Source organism: Protopterus annectens, chromosome 8.part0, assembly GCF_019279795.1.
Source record: "Protopterus annectens isolate FY-2018-M chromosome 8.part0, PAN1.0, whole genome shotgun sequence".
Lineage (NCBI taxonomy): Eukaryota > Metazoa > Chordata > Ceratodontiformes > Protopteridae > Protopterus > Protopterus annectens.
The window spans coordinates 1958993297-1959010927 of record NC_056741.1 but is presented as its reverse complement, the minus strand read 5'-3'; the positions used below and the strand labels follow the sequence as shown (position 1 = coordinate 1959010927).

The following is a 17631-nucleotide window of genomic DNA, read 5'->3' as shown; positions in this document are numbered from 1 at the left end:
TGAAACTTCTATTACATTTTTGGATTTGAAGTTAGATCTTGCTGGAGATACACTACAAACTAGTATCTTTAGGAAAGAAGTTTGTTCAGGTAGATACACTTATGCCACAAGCATGCATGCACCTCACATATTTAAAAGTACTGTTAAATCTCAATTCTGCAGACTCAGTAGGCTTAATACCGATGATGACTGCTTCGAAGTACAATTAAATGAGATGGTTAATGATTTCTTGCTTAGTGGGTATGATAGATCTCTACTTTATGAACAGGTCATTAAGATCAGGGAAGATAGGCGGACTTTATTTAAACCAGTTTTGTATGAGGATGTTGTTAGTATTGACTTTAGGTGCAAACAAACATCTGTAGCACCTATTAGATATGTAACTACATATAATTTAAGGACACCCGCTGTTAGAAAAATTATATCTGATAATTGGGTCATCTTGATGGCATCAGATGAACTAAGAAGTTTATTGGGACCTAAACCCAATTTCTCTTATAAGAACATGAGAACCCTTAAGAGTTCACTATGCTACAAGGATTTTGAGAGGACTACACCTGTATCTACTATAGTGAAATATGGTACTCACAAATGTCACAACTGTTCTTGTTGTGATGACATTTGTAGTACAGAAAATGATACGTTTGTGCATCCTATCAATAGTAGGACATTTAGTTTTAGAGTAGCAGGTACATGTATTACTACCCATATGGTTTACTTGGCTACCTGCCAGGCATGTAATGCTTTCTATGTAGGCAAAACTACCCGCAGGCTAAAGGACAGGATGACTGAACATAAGTCAGAAATTAGGAGATGCTATGACAGGAATGCACTATTTAAACATATAGAGGAATTTGGTCAGCAGCATTTTTTTAGGTTTAGAATTATTGACCACGTTACACCTACACCTAGGGAGGGACCTAAATAATCACTTAGAAATTAAAGAATATGAATGGATCTTGAGACTTATGAGTGATTCAAAACCAGGCTTGAATAGCCAAGTCAGTCTCAAACCTATTTTAGTTAAATTAAGTAGAGCTAATCTCTCTTAGCCTGAAGTTTTATCTAAATATATATTTTTTAAAGTTTTATTAAAGTATTTCAAGTTTTTGTATCAAGTTTTAAAAAAATTTTTTTTAAAAATGTTTCTTTAAAAATGTTTTTTGTGATTTGGATGACATATCATGTGATTTTGGCTGCATGTCATGTGATATATTTGGACCTATATATAAAGAGCTGGTTCTATGCATTGTTTTGTATTGAGAAAGGATTGTATCCGAAAGCTTTACTTATATAAAGTGTTTATCCAGTGGTTTCCTGCCTTGTTCTTTGAATAAATGTATTTTACACAGTACAACAATTGTAATTACATAAATTGTCTTATACAACATAATCAAATATTTTTTTCTAGGAATCTATGTCCACCCTTTGAAAGTAACTTAAATGTTGATAGCTTGTTTCATTTTAAAATATATTAATGAATTTAGAAATATGTTTATTGCAAATAAGTGTTATGATCACACTTTAAACATGTTATTAATATAAGAGATTGATGTTGCTAAAATGAAGACCAAAAAAAGAAGCAATCTGTTCTAAAATAAGTGACTAAGGCTCAGAAAATGTACATTTAATATATTATTTAACACTTTTTGTTGTATTATCTATACTCTTATTACAATTTTAACTTTCATAATTTAGCAAATTATAGTATTCTTTTTTCAATGTTCCAATATATGTCCTTCTTCTTTTCAGGAATCATCATGCCATTCAAGTATTCAGAAAACCCTTTCTTTGGTAAGTATTTTTTTCCATTTAATTTATCATTATTGTATTAACATTTCTGTATGCATTTTCTTTTCCTTTGGTACAATACCAAAATTCCCCCACCCCTCAATTTCTAAAGCTCATATTTGTGAAAGAAATCACTCAGTTTTTGATTTCCCTCACTTTACTGGATTTTGTACTCAATTTAGAACTGAGATATTCACTTCATTAACTAGCTTTTAAAACTTCTCTTTTTTTCCTCCCTTTGTTATTTCTTACTTAAAACTAACCTAAGTGTGCATAATGAGTGTTGTGCTTTGGCTACTTTTGATATCCTTAGCTTTCCAAAACTGAATCAACACTAACACATTTAGTTATTAAGCTTATTGTATGCAGGGGGTGCATGTAATCCCAGTATCAGATTATATGATGTTCCTCAAATCTAGCTTCTAAACTGGAAACTACACTGACCAATACAGCAATTTATAAATCAAGAGTCCCTTACCTAAAGGGTAATACTTTTTACAGATTCTCATATGCATTTTATAGCATAAAGGGGGAGTTGGCTTACTTCTGCAAAGCAGGTTTTTACTTAAATAAACTTTTCTACCAATACATGTATTTTACACAATGAACAATGAGTATTGTATGAATTTTCTTATGCAGCAAAGTCAACTATTTTCTTTTTTCCTAGGAATCAGTGCCCAACTCTTGAAAGTGATTTAAATGTTAGCAGTTTTTTATTTTCCTTTTAATCAGCTGTTACTTGACTTCCACACATTTAAGATAAAATTGTTACTGCTCTGCCTTCTGTTTATTCTTTAATGTTTAATTACAGGAATGAGTTAATTTATAAACATTGAAACTATTTACAATATTAGGATATTTTTCTTATCCATGGTTACATTTCAGGACTTACAGGATAATGTTGTTTGGACATGGCCTCTGTTTTCTTGTTTAATTGTGTGACTTAAAAAGTGTTATTCTCTTTGTAATATGTTAGGTATTTGTTTTAGCAGCTGATAGATGTCTGTAGGTACAGAAAGACAGATCGTCGGCCAAGCCCTTTGATATTTCCTTTTACTTACGAGATGTATATGCCAAACAGAAAAATTCTCAGCACTGAAGCCTGGAGGACTCCATTGATGACTGGTCTCTTCCCTTATTTTGATCTACTGCATCTTGTGAGCAAGTTGGCAATCCAGCTGGTGATGTAAGTGTTTGCTCATAGATTATTCATCTTTTGTACTACACGTGAGTAGGGGATTGTGTCAAAAGGCTTGGCCAGGTCAAGGTAATGCGGTGTGAACTGTTTTACCTTCGTCCATTGCTTTGTTGACAAGAGTAAAGGTTAAAATTTGCCCATGATTTTGAGCCTTTCATAGTTTCTCCCAATTCTTGCCCTAAGAGGTTGAGAGATCAGAGCATATATTTTAACTGCCCCTGCTTTTGTGTCATAGTTTTGTTCTGTTCCTCATATGTGTGATTTTGTGGAAAATTTATAAGGATTGCAAAACTTAAATAATGATAGACACAAGTTTCAGACTTCTGGACTTCATATCCTTCAGTAAATTAAAACCTATTATTCTAGCAACAAAGCATACAAGAACAATGTTTTATTTAAAATCTGTCCCTGATTCTGGACCTTTGAACTTTATCCCAGCCCATTAAGTTTTTGGCTATATCCCTTGAGCTATGAGGCTTTGAAGTTTAAATAAGAACTGTAAGCAAAAGCTGCTTGCCACTTTCAAGCTTGACCTGTTGCATTTTTTTATTTGTTCAATTAAATAAAAAAAGTGCAACAAAAACTGGGCAACTTGAAAAATAACAATAATAATAAATAAACTAACTGAAGGCTTAAAGTCAGGCAAGAAGCTTTAATAACTTTTATAAGTAGAATAAAAATCACACCGTATTTTTATTGTTCTTTTAAATAGATTTTTAGTCATGATAGAAACAATTTAACAAAATTGGGGCCAACATGCATTAATGAAAAACAAATGAGTTTAGGCAAGGAAGAAACTGTATTAACTTCTAAAAACACAGTAACAGCAACATTATTTCAGTTTCTTGCTTGTATCAAGTCTTATTTTATCACCATCATCATCGTCATTATTTTTACTGCTGTTACTTCATAAATGGCTGCCCAGAGTGTACCCGAGTGGGCTGCTGCCACTTCATTTAAGGTCCACAATCCACAGAACTGCACTGACATGTTCAACAACATGACTATTAATTATTAATTATTAAATAACAATGAAAAACATAAACTAGCAGAAGTTGGAATGAAACAACAAAGTGTCAGCTGTAAAAAATAAGCACTTTCTTTCCTTTTCTGTCAAACACACAATGAAAGTGCTTATTATTTTTTTACAACGGACACTTCATTGTTTCATTCCAACTTCTGATCATTTATAGTAAATAGTGCAAAATACCCGAGCTGGATCATGGTTAAATGGGGCTCTAGGCAGGGTAATAGAGTGGGCCCCCCAAGCACCCCATCCTGCAGTAACACCCTACCGCTCCAGCAGCAGCAGCACCCTTCTCAACCACTCCAGTGTTTCAGTACTTGGCTTTTTCTCCTCAGTTACCATAAACACTGTTCAAATCTGTCAGCGTGCATACTGTTTTCTTATTTACTTCTACGATGATTCCAGAAATTGAAATAAAAGCTCACAAACACAGAGCCATTTGCTAAACAAACAATATATTCTCTCACTGAAAACAGATTTAGCATGAGGAGTAAATTTCTCTGCCCTTGAACCTCACGTTCATTGAAATGGCATGAAAACCCACATTCATTTTGCATCTGGCCAGTGGAGGACTAAGCTTACCCCTGGACTGTTTTTAAACCATAGGCTCCTTACACATTTTTAGGGCCATGCATACATGTATGTGTTCTTTGTTTCACCTTCCTGATTGTATGAAATTATACTCCTTGTATAATACAGCACCACATGTTAGAATGTGTTTTAAACTTGTAGCTTTGAAGCAATGAAATAAAATCTATGAATCAATAATGACAAAACTACCCATTTCAGAAAATTTCAACCATAAAGGGCCACTCAAACTTCTGTCATTACAATCCACCAATATCAGTAAATATGCCAATTCTCTGCAGAAGTAAAAGTCATCTAAATAATTCCACATTTAAGGGCTCTGTAACTAATAAAGAGGTTGCTGCTAGCAAACAACTTTATATTTCATTGTTTAATCTACAAAGAAAGTGCCTGAAGCCCTTGAAGAATAAATTGCCTATGTTACATTAAAAAAATGATCATCTAGTAATGTTGCAATAGGGAATGGATGGTAAACTGATAACAGGTTCATAGTTACGAGGTAACTCCCCCAAAGGAGGACATTCACAGGATGGCAGCATCCACCCCTTTAAAGTGCAACACAGTACAGTATCAGCGATCCATCTGCATACTGTGGGAGTAGAACTCGCAGCCTTCTGCATCTAAAGGAAGTGTGCTACCTGTTGTGATACTAACAATGCAAACAGACTTGGCATAAGCAGCACAAAAGTTCTCTTTCCCTGAAACTCCCAGCTCCTTGTAAAATCCACTTGACACTCAACTAAATCTCTAAACTTTGCAGCACAAAATATCTGGAAAAAGCCAACAGTTATTGGGGGGGGGGGCAAAGGCCTGAAACTAATTACACATTTTAAACATTGCTTGTATAATCTTACAAAGCTAGTAAAATAAAATGTTATGTGTTACCACGTGTTTCCTGAAAGATAGGAAGACTAAAATTTAAAGGGCTATCATTATTTAGTGAATTCAGTTCTCACCAATTTGCTAGAAAACCACAAATTTTAAGAGTAACATATCAAAAGTATGAGCCAGATATTATGTGAAAAAAATGGACAGTTGAGAGCTATGGACCCAACTCCTTCAATCACAAGTGGTGATGTGGGTAGAGAATTCAGGCTCTTGTCTCCTGTACCTAAGGACTTGGATTTGAGCCTGAATAACACTAACCACCAAGTATACACACACAAACACACGCACACACACACACACGCACACACACACACACACACACACACACACACACACACACACACACACACACACATACACACACACACACACACACACACACACACTCACACATGAGAAGAACCAGCAAAACTCCTCTTCAGCAATAATAAAGCAAAGAACACTCAGGCAACAACAAAACTCTCCTCACCTAGAAGCATGAGTTTGGTAGCAATGATCAGCAAAAACACTTGGGGGCAGTATAGCACTCCTTAAAAGCTGTACCTATAATACTTGCTCAATGGAACAGCTAATTTAAATTATGCGCATAAGTGTGGACTGAGTGTAACTCTGCGTTGATGTGTGATGTGTGCAAGGGTCTTCCTTAAAGAAAACACTGCCACCATGGAGTTTTGGAGTGGTTCTAGATAATTGCAGCTGTAAAAGTGTGTGTGTGTGTGGGGGGGGGGGGCACTCCCTACTCCTATGGTTCCGGTGCCCTTGTCAGATCCCCAGTAAGACTCCCTGCTGGCACAGCCAGGGTTTCAAGCCAAGTCCTTCAATGCTCTCTCTGCCCAACCAGTGCTTCGTGTCCCTGCCCAAGTAGCTGACAGACACACACACTTTTGAAAAAGTGCATCATGACCCTGCCCAAGTAGCTGACACACACACACTCTTGGAGATTTGTTTTATACACACACGGACTTGTGAAAGGCTGGCACAGGTTTACTAGCTATGCCCCCTTCTTCCCAGACTATAAGGAAATTATCACTGCAACCAGTCACTCCTTATCAGCTACTTTAAGGCCCTGAACAAATGATTTGCAATCTTACTGTGTAATATTAATATTAACACAAATGGTAGTATGACCAAGAGCAAGGCTATAGGAGTAGTCCACACAATGTCACCAAATAAACATGGAGGTACTCTCAAAACTTAAATATCACTACACAGATCAGCCACAATGAAAGGTTTAAATATATTTAATAATAAATAGTAAAAGAACAAGACAATACTTAACATATATTCACAGTTCAAAACCACGGGTAATATTTAAAATAACATTGCTGTACAGGCTCACACAAATAAAGAAAAACATCTAAACTAAGCTTTACTATATTCCTGACTGAATCTAAGAGAATTATACTATTCCCTAGTAACTTACTATTAGAGCAAGGCAGATGCGGTGAATGGCTTTTGTCAAGTGCAAGACCGAATACAGAATGCTCTATCTCATTAAGAGACTTCTCAAATTAATATCTAAAATATTACTGCTGGGATAGCTTGCAGAATGACATCATTTCTGGTCATCTGACTCCTGTTTTCCAGGCCAAAACCCCCCATTGCTAGAAGCTGGCAGCATTTGCATCTACTTTTAAAAATATACAGACAAGGGCTTTTCCTTAGGTCTTTGGCAGATGCTGGAAGTCGTAAAACAAATGTATTCCTTCATGCTTCAAAGCAGCAATTAGTTCACTCCAAGGACAATACAAAAAGTTTCCAGCACAGAGTCGGTATCTGTAGCTGCATTGAAACATCTTTATGATGTAGCCTATAAAGTCATTTAATTTGAAATATTTTTTTCCTAAAGTTTGCTGGACTGAGGTTATCTCTCCAGTTTCTTCTTTTAAGCATATACATTTAAATAGTTACAATAGTGCAGGTACATTTCTGTTTTCTTCCAGTGGGGCACACTGTGGATACATTCTAAGCCCAAGCACTTTACAAAATATCTTTTCAGCACAAACATCTGTGCAGAGCAGTTTAATATACACATGAGATACAGTTCTAACACACTTGTAACATGAGCATCTTATATAAATCATTTCAGTAGTCACCAATGACATATAATTATTTACAAAATCCCAGCTAGCTGTACTGGCAGTACCTCCTTTTGCCGCAGCCTAAGCTAACTTTATAATACACTACTGGTAATTAATACAAAAGTCTCAGACCTGGTGGTTGCAACAGCCTGGAACAAGTACAGCTGGTCCTGCAATTAATGCTACCATTGGTCAGAATGGACCTGGAATGACTAAAGAGATCATGTTTTATATTAGTAGACCTAATAATCCATTTTTAGAGGTAGCTACAATGACATAATGAGGCCTCCTGATGTTCCAGAGCAACATGATATCCCCAATGAGATTACAACATTAGAAAAAAACTTTTAAATGTAATTTCCTAGCATGGGGTAATATTTGTGTTGAAGAATCATAGCTGGCCTTAGGCATAGGCCAACTAGGCGGCTGCCTAGGGTGCTCCTGTAGCAGGGGTACTTTTACAGTAATCTGGATGGTGTAGGTAGACCTGGATGGGGGTACCAGGTGGTGGTGGTGGGGGCGCTGTTGAGCTCTTTTATCTAGGGCACCAATTGACCAAAGACTGGTTAAGAACTGTGTATTTTGTGAGTGTGTGTGTGTGTGTGTGTGTGTGTGTGTGTGTGTGTGTGTGTGTGTGTGTGTGTGTGTGTGTGTGTGTGTGTGTGTGTGTGTGTGTGTGTGTGTTTGCTTGCTATTACAATAAGTTTTCAGTTAAGGGAAAAGATGTCAAAACATAATGTTATTACATTGGTGGATGAGGATACCCAACAGATAGTTTTTCAAAGAATAAACAGTGGAGAACAAGAGACTCAGAAAAAAATGCCAGACAGATAAAAAAGATTATATGGAACAAAATGGATATTTTTGAAATATCTGTTTTGACACAAGTTGTCCCTTACGTTTATGTTCACAACAAATGAACAATTGATATGAAGATTTTAAAAATCTGAAAGATTTAGTTCTGACATGACAGTACCTGAGTTGTCTTTGGACATCCAAGGTATGAAGTATCCTTTCTCCTTCACTTTTGGGTTAATGAAAGAAAATGAGGAGACAGATAGTTTGGCTTAAGGTAAACTCAGATACCACTTTAGGTATAAACGAAAGATTAGTTCTTAAAGAAACCCTCTCCCAGTGGAAAATGAGGTAGGATCGAGTCATTTTAAGAGCTTGCAGCTCAGACACTCTTCTTGTAGAGGTCAGTGCAGTATGTAAACTATTTTCCATGTTAAGACCCTCATGTCAGCAAGGATAGCTGGTCCAAATGGAGCAAGTGTTAGCTTCTGTGACACAAAATTAAGATGCCAATGAGGGGCCACCAGTTTTGTTGGAGCCCCATTATTCAAAACCACTTTCAAAAAAATGTTGACATGAGACTGCATTGAAAGATGTGGATCCATAGGCAGACATACTGAAAGGCTGGTATATGAACGTTAATATAGAAAGGCCATGGGACAGTCACTTACAAAAATATTGTAAAACTAAAGAACAACTACTCCTTAATTGTGCTGGTTATGTTGTTGACATTAACTAGAAATCCTTTTCCATTTGCTAATATATGATTTTTCTAGTAGCTGGTTTTCTTGCCTTCATTAGTACCTGCCCTAGGTCCTCAGTAATTAGGTGCCTAAAAGGAATTAAGATCCTATCATCCAGGCAGCAAGTTGAAGTTGATTGTTGTTGAGGTGTATCAGACACTTCTGTTCTTGGGTGAAAAGATTCTGTCTGTGGTGAAGCTTGTGGTAATTGCCCCTGGCCATTTCTAAAAGAAGAGAGAACCATTGTTAGCTGGGCCAGAAGGTAGTCACCACATTGATCTTGGGGATTCCCTCAGAATCTTCAGACGTACCCTGGATATTAGTGGAAAGGGTGTAAAAGCATACAGGAACATTCCTGTGAAAAGAAATGGAAAGGCATCTGTCTTCCAGGCCTTCTTGCCTGGAGTAGAATTTTGCCAGCTGATTGTTCAGTGATGAGGCAAAGAGGTCTACTTAATGAACTTTGCACAATTAGACCAAATCTTGGAAGACTCCCTGATCTAATTATCATTCATAATTGTCTGCCCTTCTCCTGCTCAGCTTATCAGCCACAAAGTTTTGCCTTGAAAGAATGCAGGATGCCTGTAGTTTGAGACTATGCTATGAAGGTATATCCCAAGCTAACATGGCTTGCCTGCACAGCTGGTGCACCTGGTTCCCCCTTGCTTGCTGATGTACCATATAACTGTGGTATTGTCTGTAACTACGTGAAGAGACCCTGGGGACCAAAGATGATTTTGGGAGTTGAGTGCTTTGATTACAACAAGCATTACTTTTATATTTATCTGTTTGCATCTGTCCTCGGTGTCCCACACACCTTGCCCCACACACCTTGCACTTTTATGCATCCCGAAACTGCTCTCCAAGCAAAGTTCGAGGCATCTGTGGTGACTGCTTCAGAACAGGGAGTGAGAAGGAGAGACTTGGATTTAGGGATATCTGTTTACCCCACCAAGTGATTTCTCTTCTGACATACCCCAATACTGAGGATTGAAAAGACAAAGGATGTCAGTGCTGAGACCAAAGAGACTTCAGATACTACTGTATCTTTCTCATATGGAGACTTTCCAGGGCATCATGAGAATTATAGAAGTCATGAGACCCAAAATCCTGAGGTATTCCCTCACAGAGACTGAAGTCTGAGTGGAAAACCTTAGATATAGATGCAGATATAGATCTATGTTTTCCTGTGGAAGCAGAGCTCTTTAAACTGTAGTGTCTAGATGACATCCCAGAATCACAACCCTGTGAAGAGTCAAAAAAGACTTTTGAATGTTCTCTTGGAATCCCATCTGGTGTAATAGTTCTCTCACCTGAGACAGAGATCCCTGACACTTTCAAAAGGTCTCTGCAAAGATAAGCTTGTCATTTAAGTATCGTAAAATGTGGATATCTTGTAGCCTGCAATGAGCTATAACTGGAGCTAAATTCTTTGTGAACATTCTTGGTGCAGTAGGTAGTCCAAAGGTTAAGGCAGAAAACAGATAATGTGATATAGACACATAAAACCTTAAAAATTATCTGAAATCTGGATGAATAGGTATGTGATGACAAGCATCTTTTAAAGCTAATGCTACCAGGAAACTTGAATGAGGAAAAAGAGGAAATAGGTTCTGAAGTGACATCAATTTGAATATGGGCTCTATCACAAACAGGTTTAGGAAAGAAAGATCTAGAACTGGTCATCTAGAATTTTCTTTCCTTGGTGCTAAAACATCACTGAATAAAACCCCTTCCCACCTGGGAAGGGGGAATTGGTTCTATTACTCCCTGGGATAACGTGATGAAAGACAGGTAGAAATAAAGGAGTCTGCTCTTGAGGCTGAGGAATTACCCAATGGAAAGGAGGAAATTCCTTCCATTGCCATCTGTAAGCTTGATGAATGCTCTTCAGCATCACTGGTGTGAAATTATATATTTCCAAAGAGAAAAGAGGGGATTCAGATTTTCTGGAAGACAGATTGGGATGTCGGGGAGGGGGAAAATTCTTTTAAATAGTCTTTCTGACTTACTGGACTGTCTGTGGTTTTAGGAATTTTCAGAATTCTTCTTGGAACTCCCTTGCCATTTCTTGTTGAATATTTCTTTACTTGGATTTTGTTGAGACTGATTATTTTGTTTCTTACCCAAACTGGATGAAAAGTTACAGAATCCCTTGGAACATTTGGAAATGGAGAGCTGAAAAGTCTTAGAGGTTCCCTCTATCAGCCTACCCCTTTCATCACACTTTTGATCACTTCTGCAGTAGAAAGGGCAAAAGCCTAAATCTCTATCCAAATGAGAATTTATAATCTCATTTTTAACATCATCTGGGTGGTTTTGAGAAAGCAGCCATGCAAAATTCCTCAAAATAGCACCAGTGAACATAACCCTTGAAGAAGCATCAATAGAGTAATGTCCACACTATATACAATGAATGGTGACTTGAATAATAGAATAAATTTAAATTACTTAAAGCAGATTTTTTTCCTCACAAGAAAAAAACTGCAGACATAACATTCCTTATACTTTCAAATTTACTCAGGACACGCCTTAGCATATGAGCCTGAAAATTTAAAACTCCGAAAATCAAAGTCACAGAAGCATATACTCTTTTCCCATACTTGTCTATAATCTTCGCATTCTTATCAGAAATAGTACGATTGGAATTACCCAAGTATTTAGCAGTAGAAGGATTAAATAAAGCTATAGTTGCTTGATCAGGTTTAGAAAGAGTGTATAAATACTTACAAGGCTGAGTAACTTTATACATCCTCTCTGACTTTTTAGAAGTAGCTGTCTGAATGTCCATAAAATTATAGGCAATAACATGCACATCCTGGAAGACAGATAAAACTGGTGGAATGGCTGCAGGCTCTGGAAATGTCTTTTGTACCAGCTCATAGTATTTTCTGATGGACTGAGAAACTTTGGTGTTATCCCACTGACCAACAGTCCATTCTAGAAATAGCTCTGAAGGGCTTGGTGCTCAATCCTGTCTTTTTAGGCAGCTCTGCTTGAGCTGCATAATGTTTTGAATGCATGGAAGGTGCCCTGAAGCTTTGAAAGTTGGCTAACTGTTATACTCTTGGAAGGATATAACCCATATAGCTAAGGCTACTGCAGCACTGATCAATATGATGAACATATAAATGATGAAAATCTCATCCCATTTAACTTTAAAACATGTATGGATACCTGAGAGATAATTCAGCCTAAAACATGTGCCAAACACTAATGTTAAAATACATCCACTAGGTATATTTGCAACCAGCACAGTTAGAACAAGGAATATATTTTTATCAAACACCAAAGATGCCATTCTTACATTATTCTTATAACACTGATGCTGGTGTCAGGTTTCTGGTCCTCATAAATATGTACCATTGGAACCACTTATTCTTTTGGATTCAACAAGGACAGGAGTTTAAAGGGGCTGAAACATTTAAAAGGTTTGCTATGACTTTGTTGTCGCCTCACAGCAAGACGCTGTCCGGTTCGATTCTCAGCTAGAGTATCTTCTGCGTGAAGACATGCATGAATGGGCGTACCTTCGTTGAAGGTTATGCGTCAGGGCTGGTAACTCAGCACGTAAAAATCATACCAATCATTAGCGGACCAGAGTTCCGCTGTGGCGACCGCTAAACGGGAAAAGTTGAAAGACACAACTATGAATTTCTTAAGTTCAACTTGCACAAGGTTGCTTGAGCTGTATTTGTTCAAGTTCTTGTTTCCTCAGCAATTGTTGGTTTGCTTGTTATACTGATGTACAAAAGTTCAAACACAGACAGTTAAATCTTCTGTGGAGTCAAAGGGTCTTTCTCCATGCTGGTGCATTCATTGAATCAGAATATATGTGCAAGGGGGAGTGGTGGGCTTCTAGAGACTGAGGGGGTAATGCCTCGTGAGAATGATTGTAGTGTTGTCATGCTTCCACAAATTTCTGGCCACTTTGTGTACATATATTTATAGCTTTTATGAATTGAGGTAATGGGATTCATGCAGAAATGTACAAGCTATTGTAATTACATTGTACCTTTAGATGTAACACAGAAAATCAAATTTATAGGCACTTAAAGGGAGCATAGGGCTATTTGAAACAACTTTACAAAAGGAAGAGTCAGAACTAGACAAGAAATTAAAATGTGTAGCCTTTGACAGCAAAACTCAACCAATCAATCAATAAATATATACATACATACATTAATGTGCAGCCCGTAACAGCAAAAACAATCAATTAATCAATAAATAAATACATATACACATACATACATTTTATCTCATGTATCCAAAACATTGTCCATTTATGAATATAAATATCAACAGTGGTATAAAGCAGAATGAATAAACAGTTAATGGCTCCCTGTCTGACAAAGTGGAAGAGACAAAAACAAGTGATTCAAAAATGAAAAAAAAATGGATGAAACAGACATAGAACAAAATGCATATAGTATACTAAAACATGCAGACCGACTAACCAGTCTTTGAGTTCTGATGCAGCACTAAGTCAGTTTGAAAGCACTGTCTCCAAGAGTGGTTACAAACCAGGATGAGACACTTCAGCAAGAACTGAAATACTGCTTACAAATGAGCAACTGAATACACCAGAATGGATATTTGTGCCATGTAAAATCCCAAAATGACTATCATTATTTTATTGTTAAACTTTACATAAAAAATGCAAGCTCTGGTAGCATAGAGGGATAAAGTCATATGGCCTACAGAACCCAAGTTTTAATAGTGGCTCAGAAGCCTGACAAAGCTGACAGAGGAGGAGGGGTATGCCCACCATGGGGGGGGGGTGTATGAAACCAGCCATGCACTTTTACAGCCTTTCAGTGCATGGGGTAGCAGTGTAGATTATATGTGGCCTGTGGACAATTGTTTCATTCACAGAGTGACTACATGGTGGTGGCCTTCAGTGTGGGCATGTAGAAAACCTTCATGTAGCCTTAAGGCATTACAGATACCCTTATTGCCAGGATACTCATGACGTCATAAAGCATCATCATGGCTACCCTCATTATTTCTCCTTCTGGACCATTTAACCCTCATTCCAGATGAAATTCCTGAGTAAGGGAATGAACAATTATGTCTCTTTAAGGAGGTGTGATGGTAAGCAGAAGAGTACAATTTACACAGAAAACAAATTATACTAGAAAGCTTAATCTGAGATTACTGCTGCATGATACAGCCCTTACAGAACACCTTTCCATGCCTCATTTGAAGAATCATAGGAAACAGAAGGCCATTTAACCACAGGCCACTCATACCTTGCTAATAACCACAAACTGGCCCTACCATCCTTTTCAAGGCGGGAGAGGCGTGTAGGTCCCAAACTGTATTTTAGGGTACCTTCCATTTGTCTAAGCTATATTTGAAGGCCGACATGGAGTCACATTGCTTGACATGTAAGGTGTGTCTATTCTACAACAAGGGGAAATGTAAAGTAATGAACCTATCTGATCATTTAGTTTGGTTTATTACCTGATGTAAATTTAGATATCTTGTTGCAGTATTAGCTACACTATTTGATATAAGACGAAAGAGGCAGCCCCGGTCTCTGAGAGCACAGAAAGCCTAGCACAAAACCTATATGACACAGACTACAAGGACAGTCTTTGAAATGTTTGCAGCTGGATGTATTAATAAAGAAATATTTATGATTTTTCCACATAGATAAATTTAAAATATGAGTATTCTCTGGAATTCTCAAGGTACACACAATTGGCCAAATATGTCTAGTAGGCGTCCCAAAATGGAACCACTTGCACTATTTGTAGATAGCAAAATTAATATAGTGGCACAAAACTCAAATTTGAACAGTTCTTGGCATTTTCTTTTCTTATTGGACAAGTTAAGACAGTAATCAAAATGAAAATATATTACTGGCCACCAAAAACAATTAAGTTTTATACTCCTGCATTCCACAAGCAATAGTGCTTGATTCAATCAGAGAAATTTTCACAGAAGTGACAAACTGAAATATCAGGGAGATGAACCTTATATGACCTTTATTGAATATCATCTTAAGAAATCATGTTAAGAAATAATTTATTTTTGTTTCACAATAAGTTACTCAACAGGTCAGTCATGTGGCAGTGGGGGAAGCTGCAGCTTCCTCTTTTGCAAACTTAGTTCTGGCAAATTGGGAAAGCACATTTATTTACCAAATAAACCTGTTGTTAAGGTTATTTTTCTTTCTAGAAGTGTACACTAGTGACATTTTTTATTTTGAGGAAGGGCACAGAATTAGTGTTCCAATGATTTCAAGACATTTTAAACATGAAAGCTATTTAAAGATCAAAGCACAGTCCTCCACTGTGAGCATTCCTATTTTAGACATTGTGACCAAGCTGGGCAAATGTTTTAAGGTTTTCAGTACCAGCATTTGTTGAAAGCACACTAGTGTGCATTCTTCTTGATAACTTAACAACTGCCAAATTACATTAAAATGACAGCGTAAAAGGACAGTTTATCATGGTTTCCTACATTACTGCAAAGGAATAAGGAATTTATTGAGGAATGTCAACAATTATCTGAAATGTTTGTTAACAGGACCTGCATAAGCTACACTAAAATTAATAGTTAGGTATTTCATAGAACACAGACATATATGATATGAATCAGCAATGCATTCAGATTTCATACAGTCTGATGCTAGCAAAATATTACTTATACTAGTGCCATGGACATCCCTTCAGTTTGGATGTTGTGGCCATAAAAGCAGTCATTAACAGCAACTAGGCTTGTGCTTGGGGACAGTTCAGATTATTGGATGTTCTTGGGACATGCTCAAAATGTTTGAACATAAAAAATTCCCAAATTTAAAGAACATTTTTGAACAAAAAGTAACCTAAATGGTACCAGAAAAAATGTGGCAATGATTTATTTTTTTCTTATAAATTTTCCAAATATATTGGCAGAGATCCATATTTATGTTTCTTGGATAATGAATATATCCTGAGATTTAGAAAGGCTTAATCTGATGTGGAAGCCTCATCTTGGAAGGTTTCTCAGTAATGATGAGCCTTTCAGATTCTTATATTAGTTTCCTCCTATGTTTTTTCTGTTATGTGAGCCTTAGTGCAGAGATTAGTCTCGTGTAAGGCAATATGATAATGCAATAATTGCAAGTAGTTGCTAATGCTAATTAAAAATTTAGTATGCCCCAGAAATTTCCACATCTCAGTGTTTCAGAGAATTACTTGGCTGAGTAAAATTTTACTCTGGGGGGAAAACTGCTGTTAAAAGACATTAGTCGCCCATTCAGTCCTAAGGGAGTACTCAAAATGCATTTACACTCAGTAGAGTCATGGGGGTATGTGAGTGCATGCCTGTAGCAGCATGAATCAGTCTAAATAAATGCATGTGTGTATGTATATATATGTATGTTTGCATGTGCGTGTGCATGTGTTTGTTTGTGTATGTTCATGTCTTTCTATGTGTGTGAGTGAGTGAGAGGGCTTGTTTGTGGATGAGTAGATGAGTGTGTGTGTGTGTGTGTGTGTGTGTGTGTGTGTGTGTGTGTGTGTGTGTGTGTGTGTGTGTGTGTGTGTGTGTGTGTGTGTGTGTGTGTGTGTGTGTGTGCGTGTGTGTGTGTGTGTGTTTGTATGAGTGATGGCATGGTGTCCAATTCAGAAACATGGTAATGAGAAAGTAGTGAAGTGGGGGGCGTGGCCAAGGATGAACACTGGATAGCAGCAGATTTCTTCAGCTCCACCAATTTCATTACATTGACAGGAATTAATTACTTAAAAAATTAATTTTTGAAGTAATTTTCTTTCTAAATATGTTTGTTTTATATAGTTCTTGAACTATATCTAAAAAAGAAAGGAAATCTTAATAATATTCCTGTCAGAAATTACTTTGGAAATTTTCCTGTCAGTTTATCAGTCTGAAATGAGTTCCAGTAAGACAAATTCTCAAGACTCCAGCATCAAGAAAGAACTTCAGTCTCTGATAATTATAGTCCAGCAACTTACTGCTAAGATGGATAAAATGGATACTAAAATAGACACTTTCATAGAAAAAACTACAAAACAAATAGACTTGTTACATATGGACCTGCAACAACAGAAGATCCAGATGACAGGCATAGAAGAAGCTGTGAATGACATGGAAAATAGAATACAAGAAGAGGAAATCAACATTGAGTTTCTGCTGAAACAAAATACACATTTACAAACAAAGCTGGATGACCTGGAAAATAGATCTAGGCGCAATAATATTGGGATTTTTGGACTGCCAGAAAATATTGAAGGTAACAATATTACTTCTTTTTTAACAACATGGCTCCCTAAAACTTTAGATTTACCAGAAGTACTCTCTTTTGGTATTGAAAGAGCACATAGATCTATAGCTAATACTAACTCTAACAAAAACTATCCTAGATCAGTTATAATTAGATTTCTATCATCTTTTGATAAAGAGATGGTTCTTAAATCTGCTTGGGCTAAAGCTCCTGTTAAGATTAATGAAACAACTGTGCGTTTTGACAATGACTATTCTTCCATGGTATTAGCAAAAAGAAAAGTTTTT

The 17631-nt window shown here is 36.8% G+C and overlaps 1 protein-coding gene across 1 annotated transcript in view; it reads left to right on the top strand.

Annotated features, from left to right (window-relative positions):
- Positions 1 to 17631, top strand: part of LOC122809759 (histo-blood group ABO system transferase-like) — a 407052-nt gene that overhangs the window by 129084 nt on the left and 260337 nt on the right. The window contains exon 3 of the mRNA XM_044081483.1: positions 1753 to 1794. Within this exon, the coding sequence (XP_043937418.1) occupies positions 1753 to 1794 (42 nt within the window). The remainder of the gene's footprint in view (positions 1 to 1752; positions 1795 to 17631) is intronic.